The following is a 25,201-nucleotide window of genomic DNA, read 5'->3' on the forward strand; positions in this document are numbered from 1 at the left end:
CATTCATCCTGAACACATGATCATGAACTAAATTATCAACCTTGGTAAACCGTTCCCAGAGATTACAAATTGTGTGTAGAACCCCATCATTAAAAAGTAAGGGGAAAAATGTGATCAAACCTGCGGTCACAAATGTCAAAAGGGGCAGGATGTGTGATCCCAAAAACTTTTTTTTTTTTTAAGAAGAAAAGAAATACTAGTCATTCCTTCTAGTTAGTTTAAGCAATTTAAGCACATTTTCATAGACAATAAATGTTACTGATGAAGCAGGAACATTTTTCAATAGATTTGGGGTGATCCCTTTGTAAAAACCTCGAACACCTTCAAACCTGCAGGAACAACGGAGATTATAATACAATTTTGCAAGAGAATGATTTCTAAATTATTGACAAGTAGGTTTTCTTTTAGCGGATATGATACTTCTTTTCATTGTTTAAGAACCCCCATAACTGTGTTTTCAACGTTATACAAATTACAAAAGATTGTATGTGGATAATTCCCAACGCATCTAATTTATGCAAATCTAAGGTTCTAGTTGGTTGCTAGAAAAGATGGAAATTGAATGGATTAAAACAATAAAAATAAAAATGAACTAAATCACCCTACCCTTCACTATAAGTATAACAAAACTCAATATTATATATTACAAATGTGAGAATTATCACACCCTTCAAAACTTTTATGAACCATTATTTTCAATCTCATAAACTAGATTACCCTTCTTTCTTATGGACATGATTTATTTATTTCCCTTCACATTTTAATTATCTTATTTTTACTTTTATTTTTTAAAATTCATTCCATTCTACTCCCTTCTAACAACCAAATTGAACCTAAATTTGGATGATTTTTGTTTAACTCACCGTGCAGTTTCCTTCACGACATGCCAGCTATCCATATATCTTGGAATCCCACCAACACTAGGCCGTTGCTGCAGAGAGAAACTCAGTTATGCATCCAACCAGAACTTACGCAATATAATACAGAATTTCCCTTCATTTTTCAATCAAAATCCTATAATATGAAACTAGATGTTCGTTCTATGAAGTGAAAGAATTTAAGAAATAAGTCACGCTTTTTACAGTTTTATAAATAGTGCGGCTTGCTATAAATTTGAAATTTTATATTGATATTGATATGTATGAAGTCTTCAATTTTCAATCAGAATCCTATACCTGCAATCGAGACCGTAGAACCTGGAAAAAAGGCAAGCCAGTATGTCTCATCAGAAAGCAACTTTTGAATTTGATAAACAACATTCGAAAACTCTACAATCCATGCCTGTTAAAGAGGTGGGACACTACCTGAAATGGATAGCTTATAAGAGTGGCAGCAACTTTTGAGGTTGCTCCAAGAACAGCGTAATCCATAGAATTCTGGGGAGAAAATGAAATACAAAAAACAATATAATTAGGGAAAATTACATACAGGTCTCACAAAAAAAAATTAATTACTATAAAATCCTTTAATAATTGAACTAAGGCCATTTGTGACCTTAGTTCAATTGTTAATGACCCTTATAGTAATTAATTTCCTTGTGTGGGGCTTCAATGTAATTCTCCTGAATAATTATAAGGCTTGACAAGAAGTCTTCAGCCTGTGCAGACAAAAAACTTGGAACAAACTTTATATAACCTTACAGTTTGTAACAAATCAAATATAGAGGAAAAACCAAATTGATAGTGGGTATATTGTTGGAGTTATAGAGAGAAACAAAGTTAAATTTCTTTCATTAGCACATAGTCGATGCAATGTGATAAAGAGCAACACCGCGCATCTCTCAAATCTAATATTTTATATTAAGCTTCAATCACAATAATTTTCTTTATATTAAATGAATGGTAACAAGAAAAGAAGAGGGATAAGAAGGCATGCAATAAGTGGCGTACAAATAATGTTACTTACACCAATAAACAAACTTGATGTATTCAACATATTAAAAAAAAAAAATCGATGGTTTAAATGAAAATGCCAATATGCGATGCACTCATTATAACACGCATAAAAGGAATTCCAATGATTTTATTTTTTTTTTTGGGAATTTCACTTGAATCAAATAATGGATGTGCCCTCCTAGCCATAATAAGTCTCCAGGATCTAACTCATTCTAAACTTTTTACACTATAAAAAAAAAAAAAAAAAGCTGTGCCCTATGTCAAGACAACAAACATCAATCACGAACCAAGATTTTGTCTCAGTAGCAGGTTCAAGCAAGCTGAGGTAACAGATGCCAATATACATGCACTTTGACCAAAGCAGTCTAAATAGTTTCCCAAATTTATGCCACCCACTATCCACACAAAAGCAACAAACATTTACAGTGATTCTTAAGCTGAATCACTTTTGCCCTACCTACCTGGGATAATGCTTCCTAATTTGGTCTAGAAAATTTAGGAACAACCTTGGTCTAAAAGATCGACATTCAAACAAATTTAGTAAGAATCAAAATATGCAATAGTAAGTTAAGTGCATACAAGGTCCATCAGCTCACCAACAGCATATCAGGGTTTTGATGACGCATTTCACTTTCCGAGCTTTTCAAGTCTATAACCATTTTCCGAAACTCTTCATATACCATGAACTGCATAGCACCATGAGAGACCTGCTGAAGTGCACACATAATTTTTAATATATAATGCCAATGTAGGTATATATTTTATTTTCAATATACATTGCAACCTCAATAATAATTTCCCCAGATTAATATAAAAGCTCAGTGCACAATTAAAATGTACGACTGATTTTGAAGATCATGCATGAGTTAAATGGAAGCAGTATTTCAGCCATCAATTAAGTTGATATTCATAATCAGAATTCAACAAATCACATTCATCATTCAACCACACTTTCAGAGCTAAGGTTTACCAGAAAAAATATCAAAGAGAGCAACATACCAGAAAAAGACTAGGAACAAGTCCTCTGTACAGTGCCCTCAATCCTTCTTCTTTCAAAATGGTTTTAAACGCATCTGATAATTGATTTTATAGAAAAGAAAAATACAATATTTGTTAGCAAATCATATAATAATGAATATAATCGCAGTAAGCAACATATTCTCTAACCATCAAGTGTTAGGTGCTTAAAACAAGCAAACTCACCCCCTCCCATTTAATTCAAAAAATTAAAAGAGTAGTCAAGTTCTGTAGATGACTCATTAAAATTACATTCCCATCTGAAAGAAAATGAAATCATCTGAATAATTACAACAGTGGGCAAGAGGTTAAAAAAATATACCCCTCCAATCCTATTTGTAGAACACCTTTTAGAAGTATTTTTTGATTCAAAATGTAGAACGCTTTCTAATAATTAAACCACTTTATTCAATTTTATCCTTCTTGATTAACGAGAAGATATTTAATATAGTTTTATCATGATTTAAAGTCAAGGATAAAAATGAAAGTATATCTAATTATTTTATGACATCAAGAAAAAAACTAACTTTTCTTGAGATGTGTGAAATGGTTGAAAGTGTTCTACAATAAGGATCAGAGGGAGTATTAATTAACCAAACACCCTAAAAACCAACATCATGCAAAGTAATGCCCTAAAATAGCTTTGTATGACAAGAATGCATGATGTTAATGTCTGACTGTTCTTGCATTAAAAAAAGTGGGGGCAAGGCAATGCCATGACCACGTTCAAGTGGAAAGGCCAAATGCTTTACTACTGATTACTGAATACTATGTATCAAAGGCAAATCAATCTGACAAATGAAGCTATTTTCCAGATTCAAGATATGAATTTCGAACTCATCTTGAGTGAACATAGTTAAGACGAAGAAAGTTCTGGATTTAGAAAATAATAATAATTCTAAATTCAATAGCTCATATCTAGAATATGACTAATAGATATAAAAAGACAGAGAGAAACTCAAGCACATTCAAGGATAGGGCAAGGACATATCACCATAAATCCCATTATACGGTTGTGTTTGATGCAGAGGAGTCTGAAGCTGCATTCTTGTTTTTACTAGCCAAACAGGATTTGTGCATAAGCAAACCTGACAAACATCATGGGTCAATGAAAGCCCAACGAAGACAGCCAAGGTTGCTGGTATTACAAAAATGCAGGTTCAGTCTCCACAAAGTTCAGAAATGTGCAGATAAAAATTTGGCTGATTTTGAAGTTGACCTTCTAGCACTATAAAGTTAGCTAAGCAATATGGGAAGTTGCACTATAATTACAATCATGAAGGGTATATTTATAAATTCTATTTTCAAATGCCCTTCAGACAATAATTTTCATTGCAGAATCTAAACATTTATCTTTGGATGTACTTTGCTATATATAAAACAAGACTATATAAATACTTCATAAAAACCTGGGGAGAAACCCAACTCCAGGATGCCAGAACAAATAACAGTTGTTGAGTAATATGTCAAACATCTTACTAAACAGTAACGCATATGTTATAAATTTATGGGAGAATTAATACCCCAGTCCTTATAGTTTCATGTGATTTTTAATCAAGTCCTTTTAATTTTTTTCTTTCTTTTTATTGAAACCCTATAGTTTCCTCAGTTATAAAGGTTACTCAGGGCAGATATGGATGGTGATTAAGGACATGTAAGTTTCCATAAAATATAAAATAAAAGAGATTTTTTAAAAATATAAACAAGAACCAAAAAGAAAAAAAAGGTGTCTCTGGCATGGATCTAGAAATGAAATTTTCATATTTTGCAAGTTTACAGATGCACACATTTGTCCTCTTTTTGCTGGACTCCGAACCAAATCAATAGAAATTTGCAAACATCATAGATCTATTTGATTTCTTTCTTGTCACGCACTAAACCAGCAAACCAGCATCAGATCTCTCTTGCCAATTCGATCCAGAGGAGTGATTGGATTGAGTGATGGAATTGACACAATGCAGTTCTGCACATTGGTGAAGGGGATACAGAGAGTGATTGTAATACCAAACAGCAAAGGAGGAGCTGAAAAAGGATTGATGAAGACTTGTAGGCTATTGTGGCTGCAGCAGGAGGCTGCTAGATTTCCACTACCACTGTCTTGCCGTTGGAGCTATTGCTTGACATCATTTTCCATTTCTCTTTGTCAGAAAAATCACATTCTTGGCGCTCAAATCTGCTGCCACTTGCTTGAATCACGTCATTGGGGCCTAGTTTATTTTTATTTTTGCACATATGATGGGAAGAGGAAGAAGAAGAAAGGATACTTTTTTTTTTGTTTGTTTGTTAATTTTTGCATAGTCTATGCGGCAAAAGTAATACATGTGTACACCAAGTCAAAGCAATATTATCACCACCTCACCAACTACTAACACCATTAGTTTGCAAATTAACAGATCATGGGCATAAGGATCAATTGCTCTAAGGACCCAATAAAAAGATAAAAAACTGCAAGGACTTGATTAAAAATCAGGTAAAAGTTTAAGGACTGGGGAATTAACTTTTCCTAAATTTATATTATTAAGATTCTGCATACTCACCAAAGTCCCTGCTTCAGCAGCTGAAGCGAGATGATAACCAGGGCTCAACTTCTCCTCCCTGTTCCTTGCATACCTTTGTTTGGCTTTGTCATAGCTACAGTTTGGGTAAATAATTTGGTCTTTTAAGAAAGAAATCAAATAGACCATTCAACAAATAAAAATAAACAATCAAGTTGTAGGGCAAAAAGACACAGAATTCTAGTGAACAAATACACCCAAAAAAAAAAAAAAACTCCTGACAAGCTGAAGGGTGAAGAGTAAGCAGATATATCTTCCAAAAAAATATTTTAAATAAAGTTTCCAGGTTTTAATAATCAAGAATGCCCACTCCTTAACTACTAACAACTAAAGAATATTACGCATGATTTACTTAAGAGAATCAAATAATTCTTCCATTAACTACTGTCAAGTAGAAAATATCCCTCGTGACTCAACTATAAGAAAAGAAATTTAGATAAAAAAGTAATAAGTTTCAAGTTAAAACCTAGACATGAGTCACATGTGCTAAAAGTTTTGGAGGATACAAGATACATAAACATGCAGGCAAGATTAAAATGAAAAATTTTATAAAAAAAAAAAAGATTAAAATGAAAGGGGAAAAAAAAAAACCTAACACTCTACCATCCTGTATAAAATCATAACTTCCAATTGAACATCTGCTAGAGAAATGATATGCTGGATGTTGACTTCATACAAATATTTTCTCATCAATGGAAATTGGTACTCACAAATAGAAGTATAGACTCCACGAAATAGTTGACCCAAGGACTGCAGGAAGCAAGCCTGCATACAGACCTCTTAAGCCCTGCAACATAATAAAGCATGGCATTTATGGAGCATATTGATACATGGGAATTGGGAATGGGAAGGGTAATTAGGGGAATTAAGGATAAAAGGGTAGTGTTGTTATTTCTTTCTCTCTATTTCCCTTCAATCTCTATCAAATATTCATAGAATGACACACGCAAAGGTCTTAAATCTGAAGTTTGTCTCCCATAGTAATTGATCAGAATATTAAACCCCTCAATTACTACTGGAAGAATGATCCATACATATATCATCTGTAGCTGTAAACTTTTCATTGACAAGATCATGAATGCGACTACACACATGACAAAGAAAGAAGTATAGTGATTGAAGCAACCTTTCATTTACAAATAAGGAACTGAGCATTGAAAATACTCCGAGTGCAGTTTAATGCTGAAATTATCCAAGTTCTTTAAACTAATAACTTATGCTAGCCTGGCTCTCAAGAGAGAAAAAGGAAAATGCTTGATTGTCCGGAATCTTTTCTTAAGACCCGTGCATAGTTCAGCAACATAGGTAATTTGCCCTCCTCATATATGATACCACAAGGTAGATACTTAAAATCCTATAAAATGGCATAAATTCATATGGCAGTATCTAATCTAAATGTCATTGTAATAGCCGTCAACCTAATAATACAAGTCAGGTCACAGCTCCTCTATAATTATCAAAATTCACCCAGAATTGTTCGACACTCAAAAGCAGAAAATTAGGGAACCTTCTGAGTTAAGATGACGTCGATAGTTATACTAGGAGTAAAGGTACGTCAATCAGCAGTTAGATAATAGGGAGTAAAGATCAAAATCTACGAAGCACCATTAAGTGCGCCAAAAGTAATAGAAATCGAAGGTCACACAAGAACGAACGAAGAAGTAAATATATAACAAACAAAGTTAACAAGGGTGAAAAACTGGATGAACAAACCTCTGAGCGAGCAATGGTGAAAATGGCGTGAGCAGTATTCTTATAACTCGGAACAAGGGGAACTCGACCGTCATTAACTGCCAGAAAAATTACCAAAAATCATAACACCATTCGCAGGAGGGCTGGACTGCTGGCTGGCGTTTACAGTAATATAATGATTTCTTTTTTAGTTAGTGTTAACTAAAACCTTGGAACCTAGTTCGGACAACGTCCAGGGGATGCATGACAGCGACGGTGGCAAACCCTGCAACGGCGCCGGCCGTGGCGTTTTCCCATTGCCATTGCTCCAGCTTCGTGTTTGACATGAGAACTTTTCTTCGGAATTCAATGTCTAAAGAAATTAGGAACAGGCATTTTTAGCGGAACGTCAATGGAGACTTTGATCAGGCCTATATGGCCCTTTATCGGGGGCTCAATGGCGGTGGCTTCAGTGCGTAAACAATATTAGACCTGCAAATTGTCCCATGAATCTATCCTCCGATAAGAAAATGCCTATATAAATGGCATCACAATTAGGATATCGAATCTTCGCCTACTTTACCATAGGCTAAATATTAGAACCCTAATTTACAAACATGCCGGATGAAAAATAGAAGATGACGATCTTTATTTTCCTTTTTTCTTTTTTGGTGCTGCACTGCTGATACGATTCTTATTTTCTTTTGACTAGTTGCTCCACATGTCTTCCTTTGAACATAGTCGAAGATTTTATGACCCCTTACTTAAGAAGGAATTGTTGTTTCTCGGTATCTGAACTGGAGATTTGTCCGGAGGGGGGAGGGGATGACGGTAAATTGGTGATAATGAGATGAGATAAGATTTGCGTAAAAAAAAAGGAAAGCGTAATACTGAGAATTTAAAGTTGTAAACCCTTTTAAAATTAAACGGCAAAAAAGGGCCCCTTTTTATTACTAAATTGCATACACTGCGGGCCATACTCTTTTTTATTAGATTTTAGATTTAGATTTACTTCGTCAATTAAGTATTGAATATCTACTATTGAATTTTCTTCTCATGCATGAAACTCTTCTTGGATGTTTATTTAAAAAAAAAAAAAATCTCCTTGGATAGCTCTTCTTTGATTGGCTCATTAGAAGAATTCTTTCAAGTTGATATTGTTGCCGTCTCTATTCTTTTTATCGTTCTAGCTTTTCAGTGTTGTTCCCTGTTTCTATATTTTATGGACTAAGAGGATAGTTTAACACTTTAACTATTTTTCTTGGATCCTTGTAATCATTTTATTGTGTTTAATATATTTGACATTTTGTTAAAAAAATTCAAAATATAATAATTAATTCTTAAACAGTCGCAATATTTGCTGAGTGAAAAAAATTTATGATCCGAGACTTCAAATTCCATAAATATCAATTAAATGACATTTAAAGTCCTCTAAAAAAATTATTATCATGAGAGCCTATCAATTTTGCATCGGATATTATCGTGTAAAAATACATATATATTGTTAAAATTGAATATTAACTTATAATCTTAACAAAAAATATAAGTTAATATTCAACTTTTAATAATATATACTCCTTCCGTTAAAAAATATAAAACATTTTTTAAGAGGTTAAATGTTCAAAAATATAAGGCATTTTTAATTTTTTAAAGTGTAATCATTATTCTTTTTTTAAAAGTGACTCTATTGATAAATGATTTTAAGTTTGTTGTAAAGTGTTTTATAGAAATAAATATAAAAAGATAGGATTAGTTATAAAGTAGGTAATTACTTTATTAAGGTAAAATTCAGTTAAAAATGCCTTACATTTTTAGATGAAGGGAATACATATTTTCACAAGATAATATCTTATGCAAAATAAATTAGACTTTATTGTGACAAATTCCCTAGACACTTACATAAGCATAATGTCCATCTAGAACACTTCACACATAACTCTATTGTGGTGAATAGAATTATATTAAATCCATAAAATTGGATTGTGATGATAGAAAGAGGGTTGAAAATTAGTGTAAAGGATAAGTAGTTTAAAAATTACGATCCCATGAAAATCTTTTTTGAAAAGTGTTTGGTTCAAATAATAAGATGAAATACCAAACATTGTGGAAACATGAAAAGATAAAAAGATCAGATAAAAGGTTGCACTGTGGGGCAAAATGGGCATTTCCTATCCGCCGTGACACATAGAAGGGTGAGTCCCTCCTCGGTGATACACATCATGGAGCACATCTCATGATAGCATTCCAAAGCTAATTTTTGAAGTGCATCGTTTGATCTGAGCAATTCAAGTGTTTATACATAACTAATTAAAACATCTAACCAATAACATTGTATTCATAACAAAATAATACACCAATTATGAATTGGACACTTAAAGTACAAAATAACTACTTTTTTCTTTAAAATAGACCCATAGGTATCCAAACTCACCAATCAACTACTAAAGGCCTTAGGATCAAAACTCACCTATTGAAATAGTCACAAACTCAACCAAACACATTAATTACAAAATGGCTGCTAAACCCCACTTAGCACCATTATCAGGTTCAACAAAAGTACACCCTAATGGCATAATTACCATCAACAATACATGTCAAAGTATTAATCCCACACTTATACTAGTGTTTCAATCCATAACAAACACAACACATAAATAACATTCTAGGTCGAAATATAAAAAATATATTCCACCTAATGCAAGTGCAACTTGTTAACATCTCAAACTCACATATATGTGCCAAAAGCCTACACCAACCTTTATACCACACTCAAAGAACTATTTTAGACTCATACAACACATCACACCCATTCAAACACCCACATATCATAATTTCACCACTCAACCCTAAATTCATAAAATACAAGGGGGAGGAAATCTTTGTACAAATTCATTAATATTCATTTATAACACCTCAAAATACACTTTTTCCTACTTACATAAGGATTTTGACCCTATACAAGTTTTACAATCATAGCTTACTAATCCAGGCATAAAATACACACGATTTCCACAACACTAATGCAAGTAGTTCAAAATAATAGAATGTATCCTAGTTGATAAATTAACAACATTCAATACACATATAACATAAAACAAGAAGGCCTATAAGTAGGATTGACACCCAAAATTCTAAGCGTCAGAACGTTTTCCTTAATCTTGGTTCAATGAGTTAGGCCTTGAAAATATTAAAGAATGTGGGGTGAGTATAACCACTAGTAACCAAGATCCACCTAGTTTATATAGTTGCACATCAATTAGAAATAGATGCAAATGGTAATAAATTCACATATAACGCACATATGACAAATATAATCTCGACCACAACAATAACAACCATGTGACCGACCATACAATACATATCATCATATACATCAATTATGCATGTCCTGGGGTTGCAAAACTAACAACCATGTGCCCCTACAACACATCGGATCACAATAATAATAACCATGTGGTTGAGACTAAATATATGATCAATGCCAACTTTATATCCTCCTGCTACCTCTGACATGAAACCAGTTGCTATCAAGTGGCTACATCCATAACTCAAACTAACTCAGCCTTTTAATTGTGAGGAGCTATCAGGTCAAGGTTAACTCACTCATTTGTGTACCATGATTTCTCCTAATACTGACAATCATAGGGTATCGTACCCCTAATCTAGCCTTCTTATGAATTGGTAAAAACTAGTTAGGTTTGAATCCCTCAAAAAACACATAAGAAAGTCCCAAATCAATCATAGGACAATGGCTGCCTTTCAATTCCAATGGTCAATACTAAGGCAAGCTTTTAATTCCAGTAGTAAGCCACCAGTACCATGTGGATTTAATAAGCTGCTCCTTTCCTTATGCGAACTCCCACCATGATCATGTTATACACATCTTGACACTTAACATGTCATTTTGACACAAATCATTTCATTGTGTTCATTATCTAATAGTCTTGTTCAATCATTTCTATTTGCATCGCATCACTTCATCACACTGTTAAAATTAAAAAAATAAAAAAAATTATTTCATTATGTTTGTTATCCAATAGTCTCGCATTTAGTCACATCTTGTTGTGTCAGGGGCAATTAGGTCATTTCATAGATATTGCATGGCCGATCAAAATATATGTTCTATCTTTACTTGTCACTTATGTAAGAATTTAAAAACACACTTTTTCATATACTTACATAAAAAATAAGTAAAGAGGGACAATTGTGAACATTGTATTTTGTTTGGGTATTTTTTTAATTTAATAAAAATAATAATGAATTCAACTAAAAAAATATAAAAATATAAAAATAAAATTTAATCTCTTTTACGATTATATTTTCAAAAAAATAATCTAATAAAAGAAGGGTATTCTTGCTTAATTCAAAATTAAATTTTTCTCTCTTAATCTGATTTTTAAAATTATGATTAACATAATATGAAAAACAAAAAAAGAAAGCATTAAAAAAAGAAAAGAAAAAAAGGCATTAAAATTTATATATATATATATATATATATATATATATATAAACTGAAAAAACACAGCACGTACACACGCATAAAGAAGCAGAGACAAAACACAGAAAGGAAGGGGAGAGAGAGAGAAAGAGAGAGAGCAGAAGATACATGAAAGCACACAAAAAATAGAAAGAGAGAAAGACATGCACGTTACAGGAGAAAAGAAAAGCAAAAGTGAGAGAGGGAGAGTAGACTCGCAGATGGAAAACATAAAACATGCACACGAACGAAATAGACCTGAACTTTTGGCTAGAGATGCAGAAACAGATAGCAGAAAAGAAACCAAAAAAAAAAAAAAGCTTCACGTACGAAAAAGTAAAGCAAACAGAGCTAGAGACACACGCATGCACGTTGCAACACAAAAAGAAGAGAAAAAGAGAGAAGAACAGAGCAGAAAGGAAGCACGCAAACAGCTCTCACATGCAAGCTTCATCTGCTTTAAAAGAAAGACTAGAGACAAAGAAAAGGAAGACCGAGTGAGAGATACATGAGAAGTAAAAAACAGAGCATGGAGATGAGAAAAATCGAGAAGAAAAAATAGATAAAAAAGATCGAGTAAGAGATACACTGGAGAATGATAGAAAACTGGAGAGGAGACGGACGTGAAAATGAAAGAAAAACAGAGCACAGAGGGAGAGAAACAAAAATGTAGAAAAATACAGAAAAACAGAGCACGAGAGTGAGAGCAAAAAATCGAGAAAGGAGAGAGCGATAAAGCACAAAAGAAGCCTGAACAAAGAAGAGGAAAGCTTCAGCGAAAAAGCACAAGAGAACCAGACAAAAAAAGGGAGAAAAAACATAGACCGAGGAAGAGAAGAGGGAAACCAAGGAAGAGAAAAACAGAGCACCGAGGAAAGAGAGAGCACTATCCAAAACTAAAAAAAGAGAGCTAGAGATGCAGAAGAGAGAAGGAGATAGAGGAAACACAGCGATACAAAAAGGGCACGTCAAAATAGAGAATGAGAGAGAGAAGAGAAGCTAAAAAAATGGAGGACAAAGAGAGAGAGAGAGAGAGAGAGAGAGAGAGAATTGAGAAGAGGAGGACGAGAGAAGAGATAGTGAAGTGGAGGAAAAAAGGCCTGGCATTTGCTTCGGATCTTTGAGAGGAGACCGAGAAGCTTCGAAGAATGAAAAGAAAGAGATCGAAGACTTGAGGGAGATTAGACATTCAAGCCAAAGTCCTTGGTGACTTTGATCAAGAAAAGAATATTAACACAGTAGTGAAAAAAAGCTTCATATAACTTCACCCTCAAAAAATACATCAAACTTACATTAACAGTTTTGGATAAAATATTTTTCTTGAAAATTTGCTAATATGATTATGGCTATGACAAATTTTATGTGCATATATATTGTGGAAGGGTTGGGTGAAATTTGGTTTAATTTTACATGGGCGTATATTGAATGAATGTTTGTTTTAACTTGGTGATTAATGCATGTTTAAATTCATTTAAATGCTTAAAGATGTATTAGTAATCTAGTTCTTCAAAATTTTGATTTCATGATCTTACTACTTGCGTTATGAAAGCTATCCAAATTTAAGTGTTTGATGATATATTAATAAATATAAGAGCATACTCTCAAGTTTTAAAGCATCAATTAAAAGTTATGAGTTTGAATCACATTTTTTTTATTTCAAGTTTTCATGGGTCACTGTCCAACTAAAATGATTCTATACCGTGAAGATCAATAAAATTTTGCAAATATGAGAATCAATTTTGTATAATAATATGGGTTTCAAAGACTCATCATCAAAATTAATTCTCTTTTTATAATTAATAAAGTATTTAAGTCTCATGAGAAATTTCAAGAATCTTCATAGAGAATTAAATTAAGTGCATTATCATGCGAGATAATAAATTCTCATAGATTTTGTGATTCTTAATTTATATGGTAAATAAATAAATAAATTTTGTAAATAAAATTATAAATGTTTTTTAATAATAAAATTAATTAATTAAATTAATGTATTAAATTTTTTGGTCATATAAAATTTTTGAATGTCTATAGACCTCTAAAATAATCATTTTACCGTGAAAGTCAATAAGACTTCGCAAGTATAGTGATTAAGATTTTTATGTTTAGAAATATAAATTGTATAATTATGCATTTAAAATATATATTATTTAATCCTTTATTGTGTGAGGATTTTTGAATCTCTGCAAATATTTAGGATAATCGTATTACCATAAAAGTCAATAATGCTTTGCAGGTATGATGATTAAGAGTCTTTAAAAAAAAAGTATATATGTATGAACGTACTAAAATATAATGATATTATTAATATTTAAAAATTTAAGTAAATAAACTAAGTTGTTAAACTCTTTTATCGTGTGAGAGTTTGGATTCTCCGCAGATATAGAATAATTATATTACCGTATGAGTCAATAAAGCTCTGCAGGTATAACAGTTAAATTTTCAATCATAGAATATAAAAAAAATTTTAAATCCTTTACCTTTTTCTTATTCAAAAAAATTTTAAAAAATAGAGAAAATAATTGAAATTAAATCACTTTTTACAATTTAAAACACACATATCAAAATTTTAAAAAATTATTTCATTTGCAAAATGGTAAATTATTTCTAATTAATTTGTCTTCAAAAAAAAATATTTTCACCAACAAACTTATAAGCCAGAACTACGTGAATTTTGATCCTCATCACAAGGTACGTAGGTCTCAGAGTTGGATTCTGAGTCAAGTCCTCTCTCATAAATAAATAAATATTTTTCACTTAATTCTTATCATTTTTTTAAAACACATGAATATAAAAGAGATAATTAAAATAGTTATAAAACCATATTAATAGAGCACAACAAACTTCAAGTAACCGTTCTCACGAACAGGTGTTGTAGGGTACCTAACGCCTTTCCTACACTCAACCAACTCCCAAACTTATTTTCTTTCGCAGGCTATCTTTATCCTCCTTTAATTGGTTTTCCAAGATTTTTCTCAAAATTTTAGTGGCGACTCCCATTTCTTCGGTCTTCTTTTTGAAGGCCAGAACCTCTACTCTCACGCCATTCCTGTCACATTTTCGGGTATGACAATAGATAATCATGTGCCCTTTTTATTACTATATGCATGATTACACCTCTCTTATATTCTCTTTATGCCTTTGATATAAAATCGTGGTCTAAAACACACCGGGCTCATCTTAGAGATGAAACTACCCTAGCCATTCACGTGTGAGAGGCTACTCAGCTAAGGTTGCCTAACTTACTTGTGAGTCACAGTTTTTACCAAATCTCATACTGTGGGTTATCATTCTCCCTAAACTAGTTTCCTCATCAAACAAGTGAAAAATTAGTTAGGTTTGAAATCCCTCATTGAACCAATAAGATAGTCCCTCATCAAACAAGTAGGATAATATGAATAATAAATCCAAGAAAACCATCGAGCTTTGATAGAAGCCTTACCATATGAATTCTATCTCACTACTCTTCTTCTTAGGCGAAATCCCACCTCTCATGATCATGCAATGCATAATAACGCAACATTTTAAGGCATGGAATTACTCAAGGTACAAACATGCATAATATCATCATTATACTCAACTTATACATGAACATCACATAAACACACATAATCAAGTCATTGAACTTTACTTTACTTTATATCGTCAAACTCCTTAAATACACATTTTGTTGAACTTCACAAACATCACATCATTGAACTTCACTATACAAACATTTATGGAACTTCATATTTTTCACATTCATCAAACTCCACATTATACATACATCATGGGACTTTACAAACCATATGATTGTTGTAAAGTCTCCAAATACTAATCTCATTTGTGACCATAATTTAAGGTAATTAAGGGTCTAACCCTAACAAGGATTATTGAGTTTGTAATTTGTAGAAATAAGATCTCAAGTTTTTATAGCTTAAAATAGATCAAAATTACTTATTAAACTTTTAATCAAAGTAAAATAATAAGTCAGAAGTATGAGATACCTTAGAGGAGTGAGTTGATTCAAAAATAGTTGAAAAACATCCAAAGATGAAAAACATATTAGTGTGTTGCAACTTGTGCATATACACCATTGTGGCTTTTTTCTGTGCTACATGCTGTGGCGTATTGCACATTTCTGACAACAACTTTGCTGTCATTTGATAGCAATTTCGGGCAACTTTTAATGTACCTCATGTCCTTGTCTAACATTCAAATGAGGTAATTTGAGTGTCTATAAAAAGTTCTTTTCATAAACTAGCTAATGACATAGGTTTTACTTTCAAATTAAGTCACACAAGGAAGTTCGATACTCAAAAACATTTTCACAACTTGTCTCACCTTATCACAATTCAAGGGTGTTCAAAACCTTATATAAGTGCCAAAAAGTCACTCTTAACACTCAGACCATACTCAATAAACTTATGACTACATGTACAACATACCATATGCACTTAATTGCTATCATAAAAAATTTTCACTCCTCAACCCTTATATATCAAAAATAGTAAGGGGAGGTTATGACATTGCATCTTTACCATCAACATTCACAATTAAAGTTAAATTAATAACCCTATACTTGCACGAGTATTTTGACCTTATTAAACACTTAAGCAACTTACAAACAACCACCTAAGACTCAAAATACATTCCTAGAATCATAAATATTAAAAGTACAAGTGTATGCAAAATGTATCCTAATTAGCATTATTTAAACTATTACTCAAAATAAAATGATGTCAATAGGCTATACAAAAGGAATCCTAGATTCCTAAGCCTCAGTAGTCATTCCCTTTTTTACACCAAAGTTAAAGCCTGTAAAATATTGAAAGAGAGAGTTAAGTCTAGCCATTTAGTAACTAAGGTATACTTACCTTATGTAATTGTATATCAATTGAAATAAATACATAAAATATGAGTTGATTGCTTAAATATATCAAATTACATATGGCACAAGTTATAACTTCATAATTAAATTCATTTTCATATTTCTCATCTTAATCACGGAACATATTGCCACAAGACACACAGACATGTGACAATGGCCTAATTCATTTGTTCCCTGCTTATTGCCACAGTTCAGGCAACCATGTGATAATGACATATTCATTATCATGACTTACCATAAACTTAACAACCATGTGACACGTCGGATAAACACATATGCATGATCAAACCATCCTTATACCCTCTTTATTTCTTTTGACTAAAGTCATAAGCTATAATATCAAACAGGGCTCCATCCATGTGATTGGACTACCCAAGCTCATCAATTATGAGATGTAACCCAACTAAAGATTATGTTACTCACTCTTGAACCATTATTTCCCTTATGCTCGAATCTTTGGGAAGTCATATACTCTAAGCTAGTCTCTTCAATAAATAGGTGGAGATAGCTAGGTTTTAGTCCCTCAACAAACTATGGAACAGTTCCTTAACAAATAATGGGACAAGGCTATGCCTTCATGCACTGAAAGCTAGTCATATATATCAAATATATTTTATCTACTTCTCTTTTTAGGTGAACTCTCGCCAATTGATCATATAATGTATGATACTTACTCATTTTACAATCTCATTAACTCAACGACAACATATTAGGCTCACGCTATAACACTACCTAAGTGAGTATCAATGTCATATTCACGAACTTTCTTCACTTTAATTCTCAATTTTATAACACAATTCAATTACTCATTTAGCCATGCATACCATGTTCACATATTAATGTAACCACATTATCATCATATCACATATCGTACACTTCGCATTCTAGGATATAGTTATAGCTTTGCAAATCACTTAGAATTTAATTTCACTTTTCAATTTGAATAGGATTCATACAATATCATAGGGCTTATGGAATGCTTGTACATTCACAAATTCAATCACGCATGTAATTAACACATTTTTACATTCAAACTCAATTAACAAACTACTATCCAAGATAGGGTTCCTTCAGTTACCTCAAACCTTTGAGAGGCCAAAGGTTTACCCATCAATAACTTGCTTTAAAGCTTGTTTTTCAAGCCAGGTATAGTGCCCAAATGATTAATCTATAATTAATCAAGTCTAACTCATCAATATTGTTAAACACACACTTCTAAGCTCTTATTGTCCACTTTTAAAATACCCAATATCCTTATTTTCCACATATAGGCTTACCTATTTAGTAAATTAAATCTCTTTAGATCCTAATAGCTTTATTAAATTCTCACATTATCATTAATAGCTCAACAACCTTCATAATTTTTAGATTTAAAGCTCATTTTCAAACATTAATGGCTCTTAACTACCATTAATGTCTAAAACCCCTCCTTAATGGTTTCAACCACTAAAATAACTTCCATTAATTCCATTTAAGTCAATGAATTTGGACCTATAACTTATATAAAAAAATGATCTCCTGCTATCAAACCTAAAATAAAAACTTCAAGAAAATGAGTTGGGAAGGGAGGAGAAGAGGTTAGAAAACTTATTATTAGGGTTTGGTAGCTTCAAAACATCTCCAATTTGTTTAAGAATAAAGTCCTAGCAGAGCTCTCTTCATCCTCTTTGTTTCTCTCTCAATCCCTCTTTTCTTTCTTTTGTTTTTTACATCAGATTCGTGACTAAATTCTATGAAAAATGGATTATGTGCTGTGGCGTGTGACACAGAAAGGTTCTTCCTCTCTGTTTTAGTCCATTGCGCCACGGTGAACCATGCACATGTCGCGGTGTGTGGTACAAAACCACACATCTTCATTTTCTCTCTCTTTTTAACATATATGGCCCTTATTCAGCCTCAGACCCACCTCTTAAGGTCATTATTAAGCTTAAAAGGTTCTTTAATCCTCTTAAATCATTCCCTGCATCAATTTTACCAAATTAAACTTGATTAATTCATTAATAATCCAAGTATTAAATTTTAAGATGTTACAATTGCACTTTACACAATTTGTCATTAAACTCCACAAAATCATAATATTTGATTCACAAATAATTTATGCCACACTTGCATTTTAATTACTTCACACACTTCAATTTTAATATATAATTCAATAAATCAATTAACAAATAAAAACACACAAAAGAATTCTTAGGTACCCATAGGTTTCTTAGCTTTCTATAACTCCCATTAATTTCATTAAACTCTTAAATAGCCATTAATGGAGCCACATTTCTTCAAACACCTCATTTATGGTGGAATTTTAAGTATTTATCATCTACATCTATCAAAACTCACAACACCATAAATATTAGGTTTAAATAACTTAAACAACTTCCATTAACTCTATTTAAGTCAATAGGTTTGGACCCATAGCCTTTATGGACCGAAAATTATCTTTCTCAACCAAACTCTAACTTCCAACTTCAAGAAAAATAAAAGAGAAAGAGAGATTAAAGCTTAGAGAACTTACCACTAGTTTTTAAAAGCTCTAAAACACTCTTAATGCTTTAGTCCTTTAAGCCCTAGCAAAGATATTTTGTTTTCTCTCTATTTCTTTTTTGCTTCCTCTCTATTTTTCACATTTGATACACTCTTATTTCCATAGAATTTATACCATGCACCATGGCATATATACCACGCCTCGTGACATGTGATATAGAGAAGGATCTTCGTGCTTTGATAGCCCGTGCGCCATGATATCTTGTACATACATCGCGGCATGCAGCACAAGGCCATTTCTCTCTTTTTTTTTCACTTTTTGATGCTTAGGTGGCTTAACTGTGTTCCAGACTCAATCATAAGGTTAAAACCACAACTTATAACACTCGTTGACTCTCTATAACCACACATTACATTAATTTACTTGATAAATCTTTATTTATTCAACTAATTAGGGGTTAAATTCTCCAGGATGTTACAAAAAAATTCTCTTCATAAATATCAATAACATTTACAATATTGGACAGGTTAGGAGGCTATAGTCCATTATTGGCTTTATTTTTGAGTCTTTGTAAATCTTTATGGTTTTAAATTTAAAAAGCTGGAACCCAGAGGTATGCATATTCATTTACTATATGTGAAGGAATAGAAGCAGACAGAAAAAAAAGGAATCAAAATGTTAATTTTGACAAGACTATTGCTTGAATTGATCAAGTGAGTTAAATCAATTTATCACATAGTTTCGAGTTTAAATTTTAAAATATACAGTTGCATTAAATAAATATGTTGGGATCTCTTGAGGTTGTCATTGGAAATAATAATTATATACAACTGAGATTGAATTAATCAAAAGGTAATGATATTTCAAGTTTCTCAAAATAGTAATTGATAAAATAAAAAATGTTAACTTTCTTTATTTCTTTACTTCATTTTTTTGAAAAAAAAATTCTTCCTTCATGTTTTATGCACTTCTCAATTGAAATCTTTTATCTTCTATCTTCCATGGAAATAGAAATAATCAATGTAGCACAAATGTGGCACTTCTATCGAGCCATGCAGAGTCCGCAAAACAAGGACAGCATGCCATGTGGATAATATAATTTTTGACAATTAATAAGGGTTGAGTGTAATGGAAAAAGTTAATTTTTTATAATGTGATAAATCAATGTTTGAATTTTTGTTAAAAGAAGTACCCATATTTACAACTCAACCGTGCTTGAAAGGAATTGCCTCCAATAAGATGATAATTGCGAGCAATAAAAATATAAATTTCAATATTATCTATGCATCTTGAAAAAAAAATGTGTTTACTCGATGTAAAGACTTCTTACATGTTTCTTAAATTTTAACGTCATGATTTGTTTGAAGTATTAAACTTTTGCCTCATATTCTTACCTAATTATAAAACTTCCTGGCCGGCAAAAAAGAATTATAAAACTTCTTGACTAATTAAACAAACTCCAATAATAACTAATCATTTTTATTAAAGGTCATTTTATAATTTTTCAAGAAATATCTCATTTTAAATAAATTCTTTAATTTACAGAGATTACAACGCACATCATACGAGTGACCATTTAATTAGCCATTGGTTCAACTAGTCAAGCAAGTTGAATCAACTTATTATGTGGCCTTGAGTTTGAATCTTTATATATACAATCACGATAAGTAAATATGACAAAAGTATCCTCAAGATACTATTAAGGTTGCCATTGGTAATAATAATCCTACATAGTAGGGTCGGATTAGTCTGAACAGAGGGTAGCCTCATGTTTTTCAAAATACTAAATGATGTAATAAAAAGATGTTTTTTTATTTCTTTACTTCATTATATTTTTCAAAAACATTATTCCTTCATGATTTATGTGCTTTTCAGTCGAAATTAGTTATCTTCTATCTTCCATGAAACTAGAGATTATTAGCACAGAACAAATGTGACAATTCTATCAAGTTATGTAGAATTTGTTAAAAAAAAAAAATAGGGACAACATGCCAAGTGGGTGACATAATTTTCAAGAACTAATCAGGGTTGGTTATAGTGAAAAAGGTTAACTCTTCAAAACATGATAAGCTAATCTTTGACTTTCTACAAGAATAAATTCAATAATTAATGCTTGATTGTGGTCGAATGGGATCCAAAAACCAAAAACAATTTTCAATATTACCTATTCATTTTGAAAAAAAAATACTCTCTCCATTTTAAATTATAGGATACTTTTAAAAAAGTTTTTCTATTTTAAAATATAAGACACTTTAAGTAGATTAAGATTTCATTAAATGCACTAATTCTAATATTATCCTTTTTCTCTCTATAATTAATTTCTATCACTTTTCTTTTTAATATATCAAATGATTGGTATTTTTAAAAGTTTATATTTTTATTAAAAAATAAGATTGTTAAGTGTATTGAATAAGGTTTATCGGTATATGAAATTTTATCTAAAAATGTCTTATAATTTGGGATGGAGGGGGTAACAATTAATGTGTTTACTTATTACAATGACCTCCATTAAAATATTCTTACCTAATTATAAAACTTCCTGACTAATTACTAACTAATCATTTTTATTGGAGGTCATTTTATAATTTTTCAAGAAATATCTAGCTTTAAATAATTTCTTTGATTTACAGTGACTACGTGGCACGTCAAAACCTCTATGGGCCGCTTGTAATCCTTTTAGTTGATAAATCCATTGTTGTTAAAGAAAAAGCTATGGGCCCGCTGGCAGATCTATTGGGGTGGTCCACGTGGAATCTTTATATAGGGCTTTAAAAAACATTAAATTAATTAATTTTAAATAGATAATTAATTTAATTGAACCATATTTGATTCCTGATTCATTTAGCCCATCATAATGCAACGAAATGTAACTTGCCTACCTACCTCTATATGCATTGTACCGTTTTTTTTCCAATTGAATCATGACTGACAAATTAAAAGGTCACTGTTACTGTTCACCAACAAAAAAAAGGGGGGGGTCACCAATTACTCAAAAGTCAAAACCCTTGGGCAGCAACCCTATTGATACCAGTCAGTTACGATTTTGTCCCTTTACTCAAGTTCTTCATTTTTTCTGGTTCTTCCTGTACTACCCCCTTCAAAGATCTTGTAAGCAAGAAAATGAGTAACTGTTCGGTCAAAAAACAAAAGAAAGAAAGAAAATTAGTCACTGACTGTTTGGAGCCGAAACTCGCGTTTTAAAGGCCACTCTCACCCAATCAATTTCTTGAATTTCCTTTTTCTGTGAGGCAAGGAGTCGCTCTGTCCTTGGATACAAAGAAATGATTAAAAAAACGATCATAAAACAGAATGATATAACTTGTGTGGTTGCTAGGATTCGAGCACAGGCGTCCACGACCACAACATGGAATTCTTGCCACTAAACTACAGTCACCGTTGTGATTACTGTATGATTTATATAGACTGATTCACGGAAAAAGATTGAATTGAAATTGAACCATTAATCAATTAACTTCTACAAATCGCATAGAATCAATTCCATTGGTCCAAAAAAGCTTCAATTTGATTGGTCAATCAACTTTGGTTATATTTTAATTGTCCCTTCCATTGGTCAATTACATTTTCAACTATCCGACCTATACACTTCTAATTTCAATATTCAGTATATGAATGTTCTTATTTGGCCTTGATTTCAAATTTTGAATGAAGAGGGAGAAATTTTTGGGCTCATTAACTTTGAACATATTTCTCAATTACAAATGTTGACCCATGCACTTCCTAGCGGCGTTTCAACTCCTTTATTCTCCATTGATCATACCGTACGTTCTTGAAGGAAGTAACTTCTCGTTCGTTTATTTTCCCTCGATTTGTATCACTTGCTTTTCTCATTTTTGTGTTTCTACTTCAATATTTCATTTTATTCCTTCCCCTTGGAGCTTTCCATTTATACATCGTTTACATTGCAGCTCTTTGAGAGATGCAGTTATAGTTCTTTCAATAAGTTTCTTTCGTATATTCGTCATCTTATTTTTCCATTATCATTATTGTTTCAAACTTTTTTGTTTTTGTGGTCCCTATTTTTTGACTATTTCTTCCCTGCACTCTTTGCCTTTTGCAATTACAATTTTTATCAGTGTTATTAAAATTGGATCGGATTGGACCGGCCGGTCCAACCAGTTCAACTGAGAACCGATCTCAAGTCCAGTCTGGTCATCATAAAAAATTCAAAATTTTGAGAATCGGCCACGAATTGGTAGAACCAGCTAAAACTGGGCAAGAACTGGTTATATTATTTTTAAATTTTTTATTTTTAATTCATATTTTTAAATTATAATTTATACATATTTATACCTAATAAGCATTATGAAATAAAAAATGTATGAAATATGTATAAATTATGTATATGTGTATATATTTTAAAGTTATAAATTATGAATTATGAAACACTTGTTTATGTTTTGGATGAAAATGATGTAATATTGATGGATGTTATATTTTTTTTATCGTATATTATTTTGTTTGAAATTTAAATATTCATTTTTGTTATTATATATAATTATTTTTTTCTATTTTAAATATATAATATTTAAAATATAATAATTTTTTTATGATCGATTGGACCACGGTTCAAACCACGGTCCGACCATTGAACTGCGAACCAGTACCTCGACCGGTTTAATAGCCTATCCGGTTTTCATAACATTGATTCTTATTCTAACTTCTCCCATCACACAAAAAGTAAGATAACATGTTTCTTCTCATGGATTGGATCATTATTTCCTTATTCTTCATCCACTAATCCTCTGAGATTGTTGGTATGAGCAACATCCTTGAAGTTCCTATTCATCTGTTCTGGAACCACTCATTTCATTTACTGTAATTTTAGCCACAAAAAATTACAACATACCTTGGTGAATAATGAAAAACCAGTAATCAAGATTACGCATTGTATTCTGTTTTGATTTACTTGATAGTTTTTATCTTACCAAATATTCCACTTTTTCCTGTTTCTGGTCTTCAAGCATGATATTGAATGTTGTGAGCGACTATAATTTGTAGACATCGTTTATATTATTCTGTGTTTAGAATTTTTTAAATGTGAGTATCTTTTTTTTTCCTTGGCTAGGAGTAGTACTTTGAAAAGGTATTAAAGACAGAGTGGGAAATATTAACCTGTTTGATTGAAGAAATAATTTCTTATTTGTGGCATGTTTAACCCCAGTGGAAGTGGATACCCTAACCCCGACACATCACTATTAAGTTAGTGAGTTAGAACTTTTTTTTTTTTTTTGACATTCAAAATGGATTCTTGAAATAATTGACTAACACGTTTTAATAGGTTTGTAAGGTTTTCTACTATGTCCAGAAGACTATTCTTCATTTAACTCCGTTATTTGATCAGGAATCACAGACTCTGAAGCCTTGATATGTACAGGCCTTGAAGTGAATATTTGTCCTATGTGACCATGACAGAGATGGTGCCCATGGTGATGCTGAACTAAATAATTTGTTTAATATCATTTTAATATCATATTAGTTTTCTAATCTTTAGTTTAATTTTTTATTAAAAAAATTCCTCTTATATTTATATGACCAGTTGCATGGGCATTTTAAAGACACGGGTTTGATTTAAGAAAATTGATTAGGATGAACAATTTTCTTATATCAACTGTTCAATTTAAAGAAAACCATTTTATCCATTACAAGAATGTGTAATTACTATATTATGCCTTAATAATAATCACTATACTCAGATCAGCAACACACATAGTTTAAGTCTCTCATATTTAAGTTATAAGACATAATTATATACAATTTCAATGAAAAAAATTAGTATGATAATTTTTCTAAAAACACGCTATCAACATGAAATCAAAATAATAAATATATAATTATGTTCAATATATTACAAATACTTTAAAAAAGTACATTATTTTCCGCATTAATTTTTTTTTCAAAAAATGAATCTTAATGTTCATAAGTTTATTTAACGAAGGAACATTAGAATTTTTATTGATATATTGTACATGTTAATGTTTAAGGTTATTCACTCAATTATCTTACATATAATTTGTGCAACGCTTGGGAGGCAGTCTAGTTCAGTAATAGGAGAGAAATTGTAGTTCCTATGTACTTCCTTTATTTTTATATATAAAAAATCTTTTAATTTTTTTTAATATTTAAATATAAGAGGTTGTTAGTATTTTTTTAATGAATGAATTATTATATCTTTATTAAATTAAAAAGAGAAAAAAATTAACACTCTCATTAATTTAT

The 25,201-nt window shown here is 31.4% G+C and overlaps 1 protein-coding gene across 2 annotated transcripts; it reads right to left on the bottom strand.

The window, feature by feature from the left end:
• Positions 1 to 23: 23 nt before the first annotated feature.
• Positions 24 to 8,004, bottom strand: LOC129322079 (folate transporter 1, chloroplastic). Of its 2 annotated transcripts, none has more exons than XM_054968115.1 (11): positions 7,368 to 8,004; positions 7,181 to 7,257; positions 6,178 to 6,254; positions 5,450 to 5,543; positions 3,907 to 4,000; positions 2,895 to 2,968; positions 2,492 to 2,602; positions 1,305 to 1,376; positions 1,176 to 1,196; positions 864 to 931; positions 24 to 329 (listed from the first exon to the last, which is right to left on the bottom strand). In XM_054968115.1, the coding sequence occupies exons 1-11, from the start codon at positions 7,483 to 7,485 to the stop codon at positions 197 to 199; spliced, it is 939 nt and encodes a 312-aa protein (XP_054824090.1). In that variant the 5' UTR covers positions 7,486 to 8,004; the 3' UTR covers positions 24 to 196. The 2 variants fall into 2 exon arrangements, with proteins under 2 accessions (XP_054824090.1, XP_054824089.1); XM_054968114.1 differs by having other exon boundaries at positions 2,492 to 2,605.
• Between the last annotated feature and the right edge of the window lie 17,197 nt (positions 8,005 to 25,201).

Source organism: Prosopis cineraria, unplaced genomic scaffold (assembly GCF_029017545.1).
Source record: "Prosopis cineraria cultivar Desert tree isolate PC_DT_omini unplaced genomic scaffold, ASM2901754v1 PC10, whole genome shotgun sequence".
Taxonomy (NCBI): Eukaryota; Viridiplantae; Streptophyta; class Magnoliopsida; order Fabales; family Fabaceae; genus Prosopis; species Prosopis cineraria.